General features: G+C 44.2%; 1 protein-coding gene across 1 annotated transcript; it reads left to right on the forward strand.

Moving 5' to 3' along the window:
- The first annotated feature begins 5,547 nt into the window (after positions 1-5,547).
- On the forward strand, positions 5,548-13,445 carry LOC137909604 (hormonally up-regulated neu tumor-associated kinase homolog). Its single transcript, XM_068754068.1, has 10 exons — positions 5,548-5,793; positions 6,469-6,591; positions 6,698-6,867; positions 9,193-9,248; positions 9,365-9,503; positions 9,619-9,746; positions 10,345-10,480; positions 11,360-11,537; positions 12,316-12,610; positions 12,691-13,445. Exons 1-10 carry the CDS (start codon positions 5,548-5,550, stop codon positions 13,443-13,445), a joined length of 2,226 nt encoding a protein of 741 aa, XP_068610169.1.
- Positions 13,446-18,380: the final 4,935 nt, after the last annotated feature.

Raw genomic sequence — 18,380 nt, forward strand, 5'->3', positions numbered from 1 at the left:
GTTCGCACAGGTAAGCACACATGCACAAAAAAAAACCCATCCACCTCCTTTTCCCCCGCCTCCCCTGGTTAAATATCCTTATTAAAGAGAAATGTGCTGCAGGTTTCTGAGGCTCTGTGTGCGACACATCTGGCCTGGGCCCTCAGGATACGACTGGTTCACTTCACTCTTGTCATCACCTTCCAACACGTTTCTTTCACATTTCAATCTGAGAGCAGTGCAGCAGCCTGCTCCAGTGTGCGCACGTGCACGCACACATGCACACACGCACACACACCCACACACATCTGCACTCAGGCACAGAACCACACACGGTCCACATTAGCGACAGTGGGAGTGGTGTTACAACACGGTTTTCAGCCTCTCGGCTCAGAGGGGTGGGTTCTTTCTTTTTAATCCCCCTCTTTCCCTCTTTCTGTATTTTTATCTGAGCTCTCTCTCTCTCTCTCTCTCTCTTTCTCATCAATGTTTTGTTGACAGCTCTAAAGCAGTCGTAACAAACTCCCATCTCAGGGTCCAACAAGATTGTGTGGGATTAGCAAAGAGTGGTGGACTGAAGCTGTGGGAAAGACGTTCTTTATGGAAATGTGTGTGTGTGTGTGTGTGTGTGTGTGTGTGTGTGTGTGTGTTATTCACAATAGTCTACAGACAGTACATTTTATGCAGCAAACATTGACTTCACAAAGCCGAAAAGCTCACATTTTTCAGGATCTGTCAGAGATGGTGTTGAGATTCAATGTGTGTGTGCCCCTGCCATGAACTGGCGGCTTGTCCTGGGTGTGCCCCGCCTCTCGCCAGTTGACTGCTGGGAGCACGACCTGCGACCCGGTAATGGACAAAACGGTCCAGAAGATGAATGAATGAATGAAATTACATTTTTGTTGGTGTGCAGAATTCTCTGACAAAAATGTGTAGGGAGAAAACATGTCTGGAAAAAATAGATAGATAGATCACAGCGTTAAGTTTCAATGCTCTTATAAAGCAACCAGATCTCATTGAGTTGTTGCGGTTTTGGTCTTTAGGGTGTCGTTTTTTTTGTCTGTTTAGAAACCACGGAGAGCCATTTCTAATCAGCATCTCTGAGGCAGAGACCACAGAACAGCACGCAGGCGCTGACTGACGACACGAAGCTGCTGACTGATGAAGACTCCGAAGAGACAGCGTCTGTCAGACACTGACAGACGATGACACGTCGAGGAGGCCACGTGGACACGGATGATGTCATCAGGGATCGACAGCCAACTAACAGCCCTTCAATCGTTCCCAATCCGGATGAGTGAGCAGACAATGACAGTAATATTACGAGATTAAAGTGGTAATATTACGAGAATAAAGTAATAATATTACGACTTTAATCTCGTTATATTATGAGATTAAAGTCATAATATTACGAGAATAAAGTCATAATATTACGAGATTAAAGTCATAATATTACGAGAATAAAAGTCGTAATATTACGGGAAGAACATTGAAGAAAGAGAGCCTACGCCCCCTTCGTCAAAATGAGTAATGTTGAGCATTCTTTGAAGCTTTAGTTTGGTAAAGTTGCAAAGTTGGTTCTGTAGTTTTTTTTTTATTGATCTGTTTCCAGGTCTCCTGCATGCCCTCACCTTAATATAATAACCGGACAGTTCAAATGTGTCATAAACTGCATTCCTTGTAATGGTCAGCAGAGGGCGACGACACTGATCCAATTCTGAATAACAGTAGGGTATGCTCCTTGTATTTGACATCAGTATCTAGGTCAGATACAATAATTAAGTATAACAGTGCATCATAGGCCTCAGTCCGATGCGAGCCAAAGAAAACTACATAATTTGAAATGAAAGAATGACAACAATTAAGTGCCACAAGCTTGTTGCTTTTATTTGTCCCTGTTATGTCCTCCAACCGTACTACGATATGTATAAAATCTCGTAATATTATTAGAATAAAGTCATAATATTACCAGAATAAATTCATAATATTACAAGAATAAACTCATAATATTACGACTTTAATCTCGTAATATTACAAGAATAAAATCAGAATATTACAATAATTAAAGTTGTAATATTCCGGGAAGAACACTGAAGAAAGAGAGCCTGCGTGCCTTCGTCAAAATGAGCAATGTTGAGCATTTTGTGAAGCTTTAGTTCAGTAAAGTTGGTTGTATAGTTCTTCTTTTATTGATCTGTTTCCAGGTTTCCTGCCTTCACCTTTATAATAACCGGATAGTTCAAATGTGGTGTAAAACTGCATTCCTTTTATTGGCCAGCAGAGGGCGGCGACACTGTTTTCAGAAAGAAGTATTGTATATCAGTTTATGAGAAAATGACTACATTTCTCACTTAGTCTGCAGCCACACTTAACAGAAGTGATGTGCAGTACTGATCCCATTCTGAGTAGGGTATGCTCCTTGTATTTGACATCAGTATCTAGGTCAGATACAATAATTAAAGAAGGATAACAGTGCATCATAGGCCTCAGTCCGATGCGACCCAAAGAAAACTACATAATTTGAAATGAAAGAATGACAACAATTAAGTGCCACAAGCTTGTTGCTTTTATTTGTCCCTGTTATGTCCTCCAACCGTACTACAATACGTATATTATAATCATGTTATTTTCAGCTCAAGTATTTTATTAGTATTTCATCATCTTCAGATTTAAAAAGTGCCTTCTATGTCATCACTATAAAAAAAAAATGCAGAATCAAATTTGCAATGAGAAAAAGCTCAAATGCCTCCACTGAAACATTGAAGAAGGCGTGAGGAAGGCCGGCTTTAGTAGTCAGTGCTGCTGCCAAGAGTTATAACTCTCATTAAACATTCCAGCAGACTACAAAGTGCGACTGTGAAGTACATCATGCTGTGGCTCCAAAAGGATTTCACTCCAACATTTAGCTTCATGCACTTTGTGTGTGTGTAAAGGCATGAAGACTGACAGAGAAATGAAGGAAACAGAGCAGAAGACAGAGAGGGTGAAGGAGATGGTGAGAGGCTGGGGGGGGGGGGGGGGGTCAGCTGCGTCTGTTCTCGTGTGGTTTCGGGGAGTTATTTGGTGTTAAAATATGCCTTAATGGTTGCTGGGGATCCATTTATTACAGGCAGGAAGCAGAAGGGGGTTTCTCTTCTCATTTAATGTGACCGCCGAGAAGGTCGCCAAGTCCTACAGGCAAGCCAGCATTCCTCTGCGCCAATGCAACGCGCGCACACACACACACACACACACACACTAATTAAACTATAAGGTATGTGAGTGAAATATGCACGTGTTGATGCACACGTCACACTGCTTATAGAAACAGCTTTCATGTGTGTATGCAGAAAAGACAACTAGAATGAGATCTCCGCTGGTGAGAATGACCTTTTCTGAACCATGGAAACACACATTAACGCGTGCACGCGCACACACACACACACACACACACACACACACACACACAGAGAGAGAGAGAGAAACCTCTGCAAAACATTGGCAATGCCAAGGTTATATAAAATGCCCTTGAGGTCTTATTAATCCACATTTGTTTTTCCCTTGTGAAGCTCGCTTTCTCTCCTTTTCACTCATCCCATCCCAGCGGTTTCCAGTTTTCCCGCTCTCTTCCCAACACTCATCCATCGCATGGCCGGACGTGGACGGCGCACACCTCTTTGTCACGCTTCGTTCCTTTTCTCTTTCTTCTGCTGCTTCCGTCCAGTGCATAGCCAGATACAGCTTGACAACCTTCCCAGCACTATGGAGGCTGTGTTAACACCTCCTCCTCCCACACACACACACACACACACACACACACACACGCACGCCAGGGCCTTAAGACCTGTTTATGAAGTGTAGGGCTCCTGGTGTATGAGTTGGCGTGCAGACATAAAGAAGAGGCGGGAAATAGAGCTTGAATAAGTGATTTTCACGGTTGGTTGCAACTCAGCTCACAACGTTGTCATGGTGAACAAAAAGGAGAAGGACTGTCATGGCTGCTGCCACTCTGCCTCTGCAAAATTAGATTCTACAATATGTGAAATATTCCAGGAGCTCCACTTGGCTGGTGAAATCACCCAGTTAAAGGCTGCAGGAGGGTGTGTGTGTGTGTGTGTGTGTGTGTGTGTGTGTGTGTGCGCGAGTGTGTATCGAGTTACACGGCGGATATGAGCCTATATCCCCCTTTTCACCAGCAGAGTGAGGAAGAATTGGGCAACAACTCATTGCAATCTGACCCTGCCGGACGCACACGCACGCTTTAATGCACGCAGTAGCTGTAAAACTGTCATACTTCGATGGTGGTCGCCGGTCGTCATCATTAAAGCCTCGCTGCTTTCCAAAGACCGCAGCTAACACACACACACACCTCTGTGCCTCAATCCCATCTCGCCGGTACTATGTCATATCATTAACGGCATTAAAAGCTAAGAGTGTGTGTTATCATGTGAAGCCAACATTCCAGTGACGTCACGGTAATCGCATCATAATGAAGACGTTTTTGTCCCGCTGAAGCCTCACAGGACATCCTTTCCTTACAGACGATAATACCTGAGACAGTGCAAAGGGGGCGGAGTCTCTGCTCCCCTCATCGACCTACGAAACCCATTCATGTAATATATATTATTGTTGCATGAGCTTATTGGCAGGATGGGGGTTCAATGAGGAAAATAATACAGCTCTTAAGCTGGTACAGTAAATGTGATATTACAATTAGCAGTTTAAGATGTGCATTAAAAGGAGAAATAAATGTTTAGTCCAAATGGAATAAAATCTTGAAACTCGGATTAACTTCTCTCACTTGTGTCTTAATGATCTCATGTTCTCACTGATAATGTGTACAAAGGAGAATTTGCTTTTTGTACATGGTTCTTGTTACCTTTGGGACAGGCCAGCTGTTTTGCTCATTTTCAGCATCTGTGCTAAGCTAACGTCGGCTACCAGCTGCTGGTTGTTATTTTTATTTTTATTTTTATTGCGAGTGAATTTTCAATATAAGGTAAACATTTACAATCCCGGGTTGAAATGATTAAAAGCTCTATATTTTCAGTCCTCGTCCTCTTCTGTCTTTTACAAAGACCGGAATGCATGATAGCAACCCTGATTCTGTCAGCGGCCAGCTGAAATGGACAGAACTAGAAAATAAGATTTGAAAGAAGTCAAGTAAGGGTTACTGTGTGCACCTTTAGCGAGTGCAAAGGGGGGGGGGGGGGGGGGGGGGGGTAATTACGGTGTAGAATATCCTCTTCTTCGCTGAAGCTCACCTGAGTACACAACAGTTAATCATCCACTAACCAGCAGAGAGAGACAGAGCCAGCGACGGAGAGAGGAGCCAGCGTTGCATGCTGCACAGCGGGGTCGGAGGAGAGGCGTTCAGGCACCTGCATTTGTTCAAACTGAAAGAAGAGAAGGAAACTGTTCCATCAGACGGTCTGGAATAAAGGATGCTCACTCCTGAAATTGGAAGTAGAAAAACCTCTGCGTCAGCATTCTCTTCAGCCGGCCGGTTTGTTTTGCTTCTGTTTGTGTTGGTATGAGCAGCACTGTCCTGTCTGTGAATCTGATTGTATGTGAGTGAGAGGCGGCTGCATGGGGCCCGGGGCCCCGTCCGGGATGCCGGCTGCTGCAGTGAAGCCCTCTCTGGAGGACACGGTGGTAGAGGGAGGGGGCCGGTCCCAGGAGCGGCTCCCGCTGCCCTCCCTGAAGGTCCCCAGGGAGCTGCTGAGGAGCTTCCCCCACTCCAAACGGGTGGGGTCTTACCTGGTGGGGAAGATGATTAACAAGGGGTCGTTTGCCAAAGTGATGGAGGGGCTGCACATCGGCACGGGAGAAAAGGTCAGTCGAAGCGAGACGCCTGAGACGGATCAGGATCACACACACACACTACATTAGGATTACATGCTTACAATTTGGGCCTGGAAGACACGCATCTGATCATTACAGCCAGTTGTGATTGGATAAGAGGGCGGACTGTTATTATTCTCGCCATGTGTGACAAAATAAAATCCAGTCAGACGCATCTGTAATTACTTCATTTATCCAACTCTTAAAGGAACAGAGTCTCCTCCTGCTCATCTATGAAGACAAAATGTTGAAATGACATTTTAAAATTGTGATTTGATGCCGATCAATGTTATGCGTGGTATGCAAATAAAGACAGGCGAGGACCCTGCTTTCTTCAACAGACTGGAAGACACAATGCTAATGTTTCAGTTTGCTGAGTGTTGGAGACGTGGCGCAGTGTGAACCTTCTGTCACCGACTCCCTGACCCCGATTCATGTGTACCTGACCTGGTTGTCTTGGTAACGACAAACTCATCTCCGAGGGGGGGGTGTTTGCTCCTCTTAGCCCTTGTTAACCTCTGGCAGGTTTGAGAGCTGCTGAAGCAGAAGTCTGGCGATATTTCCGCACTCGCTGTCGACCTTTAAGAACTGGACTTTCATTTTTTCATCACGCATCACCTTTTATTCCACGTTGTGTTTTAACACTAAGTGAAAATGACTTCACAGGTGGCCATTAAGGTGATCGATAAGAACAAAGCACGGCAGGACTCGTACGTGCTGAAGAACATGAAGAGAGAACCTCGAATCCATCAGATGATCCGACATCCGAACATCGTAGTCCTGCTGGAGGTTGAACAATAATATACAAACACATGCATTCAAAACCAAAAAGAATGCAAGTACATTTTTACATCATAAAAAAGGAAATGAAATGTACTTAATGAATGCATGTCAGACTCTGGAGACAGAGAACAGCTACTACATGGCCATGGAGCTCTGCGCAGGAGGAGACCTGATGGACAGGATCTGTGACAGGAGGAGGCTGGAGGAGAAGGAGGTGCGGCGCTACACCCGCCAGATCCTCTCCGGAGTGGATCACCTGCACAAACACGGCATCGTACACAGGTGAGACCGCACACACACACACACACACACACACACGGGCCCTTTGGCTGACCTGATATTCATCAGGAAATTCAACAGTTCAGTTTGTTCCAGGTCCTTTTTAAAGCAGCCAAATTAATCAAATTAGTAAACTTGAAATTAAAAGTATTTTTTTTCCCAGGCCAAAATTAGAAATCATGTAATTTTATCGATAAATAATAATTATAGGGAAATTATTTCAAGACATTTGTTTATTTTAAAACAGCCTGACCCTTGCTGTAGGAAGACAGCTCATTGTATTATGTACAGCCCAACTAAAAAACGAGTAATTATCACATTTCTTCTGTTGTGGGGAAAAAAAACCCAGATGACAAGGGAAGTCCAGAGAAATGATTTAAAGGAAACGTTGGCTATTTGGACATCCTAACATCCTAGAGAAATGAAACCTACCAGACACAATCTTGGATCGCTCCTCTTTTCAAGCATCATCGTCCTGTTATTTAGTGAGCGTTAGAGGTGCTTGGAGGTTGCGTTTGTTTCCTTTGGATTGAGTCAGACTACCTAATTCCTCCTGTTGGGAGACTTTATACTAACCCAAATATCCACTGGATAGTAACACACTTTACAGGCTTTAAAGGGGTTTTCAATCCAGTCACCAAATTCTCACTATGAAAGTGGAGAAATGTATTTCCCTTTGCTTGATGAATTTTCAGATCAGATAAAACTCGGGTCATTCTAAACTGTAGACATTTAGACATCAAGGCTACACAGAGAAATAATTTAAATACCTTTGGATCTGTTCTTTAACCCAATGAAACACCATTCAACTAGCAATCTAGGACGCCTTCTCTTTACAAATCCTGCACAGGTGCTGGCAGGAAGTCTGCACATCTTTTCGCGTGCCATATATACCAAACCGCCGGCGAGCTTTAGCCAGAAAATCAAGCACGTGAGCTGCTGAGCCCAGAAAGAAAAGCACTAATGTGTTATATTCCTTAAATTTCGCGGCCCAGTACGGTGGAGCCAAATCTGCCTGCCATCGGTAGCTGTTTGTTGTATGTTTGAGTCTGACTTCACACACACACACACACACACATGCACACACACTCAGTTTACAAGGCATTAACAGCTTACATGGGAGGAAAGGGCGCAGTGCAGCGTGGGAGTTCAGAGAGTAATTTTATTGACATTTTAATATGTGTAGGTGTCAAAGACTCCATGCTCAGTGCGAGCCCCACAAACGAACACGAACATGCACAGCGCTGGGCTTTGGGTTTAGAACCTCGGCTCCTCTGTAGGTGGGAATGTGAGTACCAGGCAATGACCTCATCATCCTGCGCCGCTGCCATGATTCACACATCATCACAACATCATGGACTTCCTCTCTAACGAAGTCCCTCAACGACGCCATTCTCAACTCTTCAGTAGCACCTCTCTCTGTCACACACACACACACACACACACACCCACACACACCCACACCCACACACCCACACCCACACCCACACACACACACCACTAGTCCCACCCAGAGATTATTAAGTTGTACATAAATGGAACATTTTCACTTCAATGAACCGTCATGCCGCCCACATCCAGAAGGTTTACCGCATGCATTCTATCCTCGATAACAATGTCTGCTCTCACTCTTTCTTGCGCTCCTTCCCCTCCTTCCCCTCTTTCTACCTTCCATCCATCTTTGAAATCTCCTCTCGTTTTGCAAGTGGGGGCCCTTCTGGATTTCCTGAAACATTACGTGTCTGTTTGTTAGATGACGGCGGATGAAAGGAACATGGCTATAGTTTATAGGGGATCTCTCTCTCTCTCGCTCCCGACCGCGTATTTTCATTTAGCTGGGTACTCCCAGAGCAGGCCGCGTGGTTGGCGGTGAGGCCGGGGAGAAGGGGAGTCGAGCTACTTTTCCAGGTGAACTCACAGACGTTGCTTTCGTGGAGAACAGCGAGATCGAGATCGACGCTGGCCTGAGAATTTCACTCTGGCCCGATTTGGAAATCATGATAATTCCAAAGCAAACTAATTCCAAGTCATTATTTAAATGTTCATCCACATAAACCCTTTATAAAGTTTGAGCTGCACCCAAATCCACAGCAAACTTAGCTATTCATTTTCTTCTGTGGCTTCCTCATCTGCTCGTGAATAAACAGGCTTAGTAAGTCTATTCACACATTGCAGGAGTTTTGCACCGACTGACCTCCAAATTAAATTGCTCAGAAACAATAAATCTCCAAACTCTTGCGTGATTAAAGTCAAGGGCCATGAAAGTCAATACAGCAAATAATTTGCATCCTATGTGACCTGACGCCTCGCTCTTCCTTCTGTCTGCAGGGATTTAAAGATTGAAAACTTCCTGCTGGATGAACACAACAACATAAAGATTGTGGGTATGCTGGCGTTGTCTGACTGAGAGCGTAAAAGATGATGAATGAGGGACGGATCAGATCAGTGTGTCGGTGTCTGTACATGTGTGCCACTGTTAAAGTGATTATGCGTCCAACAGACTTTGGCCTGAGCAACACTCTGAAGGCTGAATCTTTGTCTCTGGAGCTTCTCAGCACGCAGTGTGGAAGTCCCGCCTACGCAGCCCCAGAGCTGCTCGCTCACAGGAAGTATGGACCCAAAGTGGATGTCTGGTCCATGTAAGTCATAAACCCTGCAGGCTGCAGCATGTCTGCTCCATCATTCCCCAATAAAATGCATGCTGCATTCATGTTGCACACGTGTGTTTGCTTCATACTCTGCTTGCGTGTGCAGAGGCGTGAGCGTGTTCGCCATGCTGACGGGGACTCTTCCCTTCACGGTCGAGCCTTTCAACATCAAACAGCTTCACCAGAAGATGGTCAACGGAGACATCAGCAGCATCCCTGGCGACGTCAGCAAAGGTAGCACAACACATCGGCTTGCAAAAGAGAAAGAAAGCATGAACATGAACGTGAAGCAAAACCGCGGAAAAGTCATAAGATATGTGATGAAGGCGGCAGATAAATGATTAACAGCATAAAATGAAGCTTAATAGATAACAATTATCGGCGACCAAATGGTTTCCAGGACATTCTCGGTCTCACAGTGTGAGTAAGACCTGGGCTCATCCTGCTCATGCACTTCTAAATCAGTCTTTAAAACATAAACTCAGACATAATCCTCCTACTTTCTAGACCTGCAGTGAGCTCAGTCCAGGTAGGAGGTGTGAAAAGTGGTGCCTATCGTAGTTGTCCTGAAGAGACACCCCTGCCGCTCTCCGTGATGTCATCGCTGATACAGTTTCACTGAGGTCACGATGAGTGACATCAGTCCAGCAGTCTAGACAACTGTTAGTTTCAGTCAGGCAAGAATAGGACAAACAGTGATAATGCAGATCGTCACTGCAAACTCAAGTAAAGCATAAACTAGTTGATAATTCCTTTTAATTTTGTTAATTCGCCAAACTATATGCAGAAATAGCAATATTTTAAATGAGATGCGAATGTGTTTCTGCTTCAGGGGCAGAGGCCTTTGTTTTGTCTCTCCTGGAGCCAGACCCGGCTAAAAGGCCCAGCATCAGAGCTGCGATGGAGGAGAGATGGATCAACGAGGGACATGCCAAGAAACCGCTGCACACACTTTCTTATAAGAACAGGTAGAGATCCACAGAGCTACGTAGCACAACTCTGTAAATGCTTTCTTTATTTCAACATTTCCTCTCGTATAATTGAGTCATGAGTGTTGAATGAGACCAAAAGCTGTCCTCCATAAAAGTTCTGCAGTAAACATTATACTGTCTGCAACGGAGCCGAGTTGGAAATCGCTGAAGGTTTTCTAGCAAATAGAACATTTTTGTGGTCGGTGGGGGAAGTTTTGTCTTAACTTAAAAGCTTTTCGTCACTTCATGCAGTGTGGAAATGAAATCATGTTCAGCTCTTCCTGGCAACAATGCATTTTCTGAAATCCACATAAATGAAGCAAAGCATGACTCGGTTCTGTTTTCCTCACTGTTGGAATATTTTCAAACCCAAATTGTTCACTTCATTTAACAGCAACCTCTGAATGGTGTCTTTGAGCTTCACTGTAAGAACGCCGTTTGTCTGTCCGTCCGTCTGTTAACGAGATAACTCAAAAACATCTTGACGGACCTTGATGACATTTTCAGGAAATATTGGGAATGTTACCAGGAACAGATGATTACATTTTGGAGATGATCCAGAAGATGGATTATGGATCACTTAGAAATGTTCTGTACCATTGCGGTCAATGGAGCTTCAAAATATTTTCCTCAATCTGACCAATGTTTATTGAATTGGATACAGTCATGCAGGGTGGGGGTCTCTATCCCACTGAATTCCATCTGGATTGGATCCAGAATGACTTCAGGAAAAAATATTTTAAAAAAATATTACATTTTAACATTGAAAAATGCACATAAAAAATACACCTCAACTCCGATGTTATGAGGGGAATGAGCTGCTCGGTGGAGGCCTGCGTTCTCTGAATGATTTTCTAGTTTTATATGCCATCGCAGGTTGAGTCCGGAGGATCTCAACTCATCTGCACTAGCGTACATGACGGAAACGCTGGGCTACTCCCTCTCTGACATCACTCGCACGCTCATCGCCAACCGGCCCTCCGCCATCATGGCCTCCTATCACCTCCTGCTCGGGCAGCTCAGCAGGAGTCAGAAAGGAGTCAAGTCCAGCAAGGTTCATATCTCATTGTCAAATAAGGTCTGTAGCTCTTAACATCATTCACACTTCATTTTCAGGCACAAGATTTATCGGCTAAAGATGGCCGATTTGTCAGATGCTGCATAACACATGGTTACACACAAATGTATACTTTTTAAATTCACAAGTAGGATCCCACACACAGCACAATGATGCGGAGTTCCTGATCCTTCATCCGTTGTCGAGAGGCCATCTTTTAGTGTGAGGAGGAAGTAGGTGGAAAAATGTTTGGTAATTACTTCTACCACAACTATGTTTTGGGTAAACTGATGAGCAGTCAAGTTAGAATTAGGATTGTATCATTTGTCCTGTGGTAGGGCTAGATTTAGGAAACTGTGGTAACCCAAACCTGGAAACAATTGACACAGTTTAATAGCATTTCAACATATATATCTATTTTTTATAACCCAAATGACCAATGACATTGCGGTTTCGAAGCTCTATCTTTTATTACATTCTTTACACATGTGGTTTGTACTTCTTCACCGACCTGATGTGACCGTGTCAGATTTGCTTACCAACCGATTCTCTTACTTTACTAAGGGTTGGAGCTGTTGTGTTCAGCCATGCATTCATTTGCTTCGCATGTATGTAACTATACAGTTTTTAATTGTAGATCCTCTTTATTTAAGTAGCTTCTAAGTGTAAAAGTAGATTCAACCGTTGCTTGCACTCCAGCCGATGCTTTGAACGGTGTGCAAAGAGAGAAGGTGCTCTATCTGTGTTAGGGCCTGTAATCCCTGCTTGTTTTTAGAATGAGCCGACCAGCGATAAAAGCTCAAAGCCGCCAGGCAGGCCTCTGAGAGCCCAGAAGACGACGACCGACTCTAAGAGCAACAGGAAGAGGCCTGAGGACATGCACAGGAAGGACCGCCATGAGGACGTGGAGAACCGCCCTCCCTCTCCCTCTCTACCTCGGCTTCCTCACGTTGGCTCCTCTTCAATACCCCATCGCTTTCCTCCCCCCTCCCCCCCACGCCTGTCTGCGGGGAATGGAGCCACTGATAAGGAGGTCGCCGTGGACACGAAAGAGACGCTGTTCCCTGAAGGTAAGGATTCATAGCACAGACGGAAACACAAGCTGCAACGCGTTGCCGTGTCTGACGTCTTCGTGGCCGTGTGTTTCCAGTGACTGTGTTTGGGGACGGGGAACATGTCCGACTCTCTCCTCCTATAAGCTCTGCGTCTCAACTCTGTGAATCCGCCCCTTGCCAAGTCCTCTTGCCCACTGAGCCAATGAGAGATGTCTGCACGTCCAGACCGACCCATCTCAGGACAACTCAATCCGACGGGGCGGCAGACCCCGGATCAGACTGCTTTCATGACATCCACCGCTGGGACGACCATTCCCGTGAGCTGAGCGTCAACGAGCGTCTGGAGACGCTGCAGACGTTTTACTGCTTGGAAAAGAAAGAGGCTTCTCCCAGGATGCTCTTGGAGGCCGGTGCACGATCTCCAGACAAAGATCACCTGGAGAGGACAAAGACTTCGCCTGCTGCCACACTGCCGCGCTTGCGCAACGTTGGGTTAACAAATGGGCGAGGGAAAAAGATGACATGGGTCGGGATGACTCGGCCTGGGCCCCCGGGAATCTCGGCGAACGGGGCAAAACCTCCTGTCTTCCCCATGCAGAGGCAGAATACTTTGGCTTTTAAGAGCCTCCGGCAGGAGCGGGCCAAGAGTAAAGATCTGGCAGCAGGAGACAAAGAGACAGCAGCAGGAGACAAAGAGACAGCAGGAGGGACAAATGAACCAAAGAGGAATTCAGTTCAGTTGCGTTCATCTCTCGATCGCCGGGTGGCGGATCTGAATCTGCCGTTTCTCCCTGCAGCTCTGCAGGGGAAGACAGACAAGAAGAACCAGCTCCACAGCCTGGACTGCTGATACCTAAACACAGAAACAATTAGAGCAGGATGTGGAAACTGCATAGATTTTGTTGTAAATGGCAGCTACAAGGAGATGCTAAAGTCATTTCCACATAATTCTACTGTTCATTTAGTTGTTGCATTGCCAAAAGAAATTCCTACTCTGATTAGATTAATCTGGCCTTTGGTAGCGAGGTTCTAGTCAGGATACTATCAACATTTGTCCTCGGCAGCTTCAACACTAGACTCAACCCATCGTAATGTGAAGTGCAGGACGGCTTCTATTTGTACTAACCGTTCTACAAATGTACAAAATAAAAACAATGAACAGTTTTCTGTATGTCTTCAGTTAACTTAACTGGCCATAATAAATCCTGATATTGTTCCTGCTTCTAGTTAAAGGTATTTCATACATGCCCAGCCATCATCTCTGTTTGGTGTGTTTATTTGTTGGTTGGTCGGTTTGACAGCAGGACTAACAAAAACTAAAGTCATGTTGATAATCTGGATTATTATCGAGATCAAGAACCTTTAAAACGATGCTCTGCCACTATGGGATGGCGACAACGCCATGATGGCTGCAATGCATAGGAGAAGATTTAATCGGAGGCATCGCCTACAAGAGCGAGGAAACATGAAAGTATTATGAGCATCCAAGAAAAACTTCAGATCTGGTGATCCAGATTAATCACACTGCTATGGTGGAAATGTGAACTCCAATCAAAAATGTAGCTGAAACGGTTCTGATTCTCCGAGGTGTCAAATCGGAATCACAGCCCAGCTATTCTGGTGTTTCATCTTCACTCTTCTCCTTACATTTTGCTTTATATGATCTGTTTGCTGTGATCGTGTAAAATCTGGTTGCTAAATCATTACCCCCCCCCCAATCTCTGCTTCCTGTGGCGTATAAACTCATCTGTCCTTGCATCACTGTCTGTGGATTATTATCAGTCAAGATGTGCTGCAAAGAGGTCCAGGAATCTGGCTGCTCTGTGTGGCTGCTGAATAATTTAAGAAATGCTATCTGATATTGTATGTGTGTGTGTGTGTGTATGCGTTGTTATGCATGCGCTAAATGAGGACAGATTGAACCCACTGAGGTGGATACACCCCCCCCCCCCCCCCCCCCACTTGAGTTACCTCTCTGGCTACTTGACACAGTGCACAATGGTTAGCTGTTAACGTGATCAGAATACGTACAGCATTTTTACTTAAAATACACTGACATAAACATTGATAACAGCAATCTGGATCCATAAAAACATTGAAAGGAAAGGAAAAAGAGAAAGACAAAAGAGACGTAGAGACATATTGATGGCAGAGATGCTCCCAGATTCCAGTCTGAAAGATGAAACCATCCTTTGATGTGTGTGTGTGTGACACATGACTATCCATGCCATCCTTTGATGGATTAATCCCTGTTATAATGACCGCTGAAAGACATTACCTTTGTGTCAGTTAGGAAATGAAACGAAAAGATGAATGGACAAGGGCATCAGCTAAAGAGATAAGATGTGTAGGAATGTCTTATTGTGACAAGATAAATCAGAAGTCGTGTAATTAGTTTAGTCTGGTTTAATGATTACACTGGTATTTATTCATACTGGTGGTCACCTGGAGGGCTTGCGGGTACATTATGGGAGGCAGTGTGTGCGTGTGTGTGTGCGTGTGTGTGTGTGTGTGTGTGTGTTCATCCGTCTGGGGTGTCCGGTTTCTAACGATCGACATCCATAATTGAGGTTCACCTCACAGCGGGAGCTCTCCAGGGTGGCGAGCTACAGTCTCCGCCCACTCGCCGTGTGCGGCAGCGCGTGTCTGCGTCCACGCGTCACGAGGGTCAGTGGCGCGGAAAACGTCCACACACACACACGCACGCAGAGAGCAGCAACTCGAGCCGAGCGCTGTTTAATTGATGTCACCTCTGATTAACTGTCAGCTCAGGATCAACGGCAGTTAATTCACTAAAAGAACATTCACCTTTCAGGAGGCCAGAAACGGAGACTCTCCAGATCACCCGCCCCCCCACCCCCTACCTTGACCCCCCCTTTTTTCCCCACCTCCATGTGTCTTTTTATTTTATTGTTATTTTGCATCAATGGAGTAATTTATTTTATACTTTATTGGTATTGTTAAATGTCGATGAATTATGTACGAAGGACTTTCAACGAAAACAAGAACCCTTTTTTGAAATGCTCCTCTTAGACAGGTTGTTTGACTGTACTTGTACTGTAATACATACTATTTTTTGACTGTACTTGTACTGCTCTAATATTCTATCTAATAAATGTATTCATCATCACACCCGGAGCGGAGGGACGCTGCGCCACGCTGCGCCACGCCACGCTCCAGAGTTTATAAATCCGTCACACTCACATTATGTCAGTATATTTAAGGCTTGTGAATCTTAGCTGAATCTTAAGTCACTTCTTAACACAATATGTGCTCTCTTGTACGTCATTGCACAGTTACTGCATATTATGTCGTTTCTTCATAATGCACTTTAATTTACTGAAATTAACTACAATCACATAAAACGTTTAAACTCTTATATAAAGGCTTTTAGCAGGAACATGAAACGTTTGAAATTCCAGATGAACATAGTTGTATTCATTTAAAATCAGCGCAGAATATACACTGTGGAGGCATGGTCATGTTTATTTAGGCTTGAAAATAATTCCCAACTCTATTTAACTGGTTTCAACGATCGGTTAACAGTTCCCGAAAATATAACATAAATAAAATATTAAGATATAAAACTGTTCTTTCAATAGATGCATGAAAATCTAAATTCCTAGAAGGAGCTGCTGCACAATCTGGCTATTTTCACAGGCGAAACTCCGCAGCCACACTTTCATAATAGAAGACATGCGGGGGTCTTTGCGTTCATACAGAACCTAATGACAAAGTCATTTAACAAAGGGCAAGCCTTCTTACTTTGGCATCTTATAGTTCACTTGAATAATCCCGATTTCTCTGTTTGAAACGACTCTCCCTGCAAAACGATTCAATCTCTGCAGTTGTCGTGAATTTCTGTGAAAGTGTAAAGATGATAAAAACAAACGCATGCTTCCGCTTGTGAGGAGAGAATCAATAACTAATGAAGTCTGTAACAGAAAGCAGAGCCAGGACTCAAAGGTGAGACGTTCAAGCACGCGTGAAGCCTGTAAAAATCCAGACTGTTTGACTTGTGAAACTTATTTTCATGAGAAATTCGTGCAGGAACATTTCTTATTCCTCAGGCCCGAAACAATCATCTCATAGCAAGAAAGTCAAGTAAAATGTAGTTCCGCAGCGACATCTGATGGACGATCTGTGTAATACAGCTCGTTTTTTTTTGATTCTCAAAACGTTTGGATTTTTTAATATTGTGGTTACATGAACTGCATGAAAAAAATGCTTGTATATTACAAATGTTACATCATAACAGTTCAAATTTCTGACAACGACACAGTCCAGTGGTTAAAGAAAAACAATGTCATTTATTTGTTTCCGGACACTCCATTCTTTCGCAGGTTAAATACAACATCATGAAACAGTCACGCTGGAGCCCTGGAGTTGAACGGCAGAGCAGCATTTATACAACAACTTAGTCACCATTTGAACAGTTTGTGTTAATTGATCTAGAGGGGCTGATGCCTGAAGCTGCGAACACTGCAAAAAATATGAAGAAAAAAAGATCTCAAAGTGAATAAACTGAATTAACAAAATTGTTTTCCCCCTAACATAGAACCGTTACATGGATAGTCTGGTAGCCCATTTCTGATCTGCACTTTACTCTGAAAAATCAGTGTCTGGTAAAACTATTTCATTTGCAGTTAAAAAAAAAAAAAATACATATATACATAGATATAAACACATTCAGGGCATGAGTACTACCCATACACAGACAGATATGCAGACAGCGCTATGAGCCCACCAGTTACGGTCAGGAAGTTGTTCTTGTCTTGGGTATCCAGAATTCCTTAAAATTGTGTTAATACATAAATATGTATTTTTTGTGTGTTTACGACCACATACAAGCAGAAACAAATGGCTCATTCAGACTATTACGGCAGTAGAGTCACATTTTTGCATCGTTTCTCCCACTGGTGACAGCACTACAGGGACGCGATGAGGCTGATCTAGATGGTCAGAAGTTCTCTGTAAATTGAGGGATGAAACATTTTTGGTAAACCACAAATATCGGTGTGTTTTCCTGTCGGTGTATCAAAACATTCCCTTCCTTTCAAGTCTTCAAGTATCATCACACTTCTTGCGACACAAATCTACGATGTGTGATAAATACATTCAGTTCAGCTACGGAACTGATACACACGATTCCTATGAGAAATTGAAAGTTTCCTGAACTGTTATTCTGGTCCTTTTCCTCCAGAACAACAAAGAGCCAGACATTGGATCAAATGGTTTAGCCAAAAACATCCACCCATACTTAGCTAAAAGTGCAGAGTGACCGGTTTATACGAGTGTTGGAGCGGACAGACTTGGCTCCGCATCCATCATTTACGTTTCCATCAACCGTCAAGTCTTTTGTGCAGCTGAAGCAGCTACCTTCAGCGTCAACAGATAAGAGAGAGAAGGCGAATCACTTTCAACAGCAAGCACGAAAGGATTAATTAAAGCTAAGCTCACGCATTAAAGAATATATTTCTCCCGGACCAAACTGCCCGTGCTGGAACACGAAGTCTGGGAGACGCGATAGATGATTAAGCCCCGTCAAATGTTCACTGGCCTGAGCGAGTCTGCAGACGCCGCAGAGTGGTCATCCTCACCGGGGAAACATTTGAAAGACACAAACGAAGACCTTAACAGACTGAGAAAAAAAGAAAAAAAAAACCCAGACAAGTTATATGACAGTCAGTATAAAAGCTGTGATATCTGTATAGCGGGCAGGAGAGTGACGCCAGGCGGCGCCGTGCTGTTTGTGGCGTCCTGTGCGAAGGCTTGTTCCCTCAGA

This window comes from Brachionichthys hirsutus, chromosome 20, assembly GCF_040956055.1.
Source record: "Brachionichthys hirsutus isolate HB-005 chromosome 20, CSIRO-AGI_Bhir_v1, whole genome shotgun sequence".
In the NCBI taxonomy this organism is placed as follows: Eukaryota; Metazoa; Chordata; class Actinopteri; order Lophiiformes; family Brachionichthyidae; genus Brachionichthys; species Brachionichthys hirsutus.

What these genes read in the sequence shown, in the direction of transcription:
- LOC137909604 (XM_068754068.1), top strand. Translation starts at nt 5,548, where the DNA reads ATGGGGCCCGGGGCCCCGTCCGGGATGCCGGCTGCTGCAGTGAAGCCC. An exon ending in ACACTTTCTTATAAGAACAG is followed by an intron (nt 10,481 to 11,359) that starts GTAGAGATCCAC and finishes ATGCCATCGCAG; the next exon opens with GTTGAGTCCGGAGGATCTCA. An exon ending in AAGGAGTCAAGTCCAGCAAG is followed by an intron (nt 11,538 to 12,315) that starts GTTCATATCTCA and finishes GCTTGTTTTTAG; the next exon opens with AATGAGCCGACCAGCGATAA.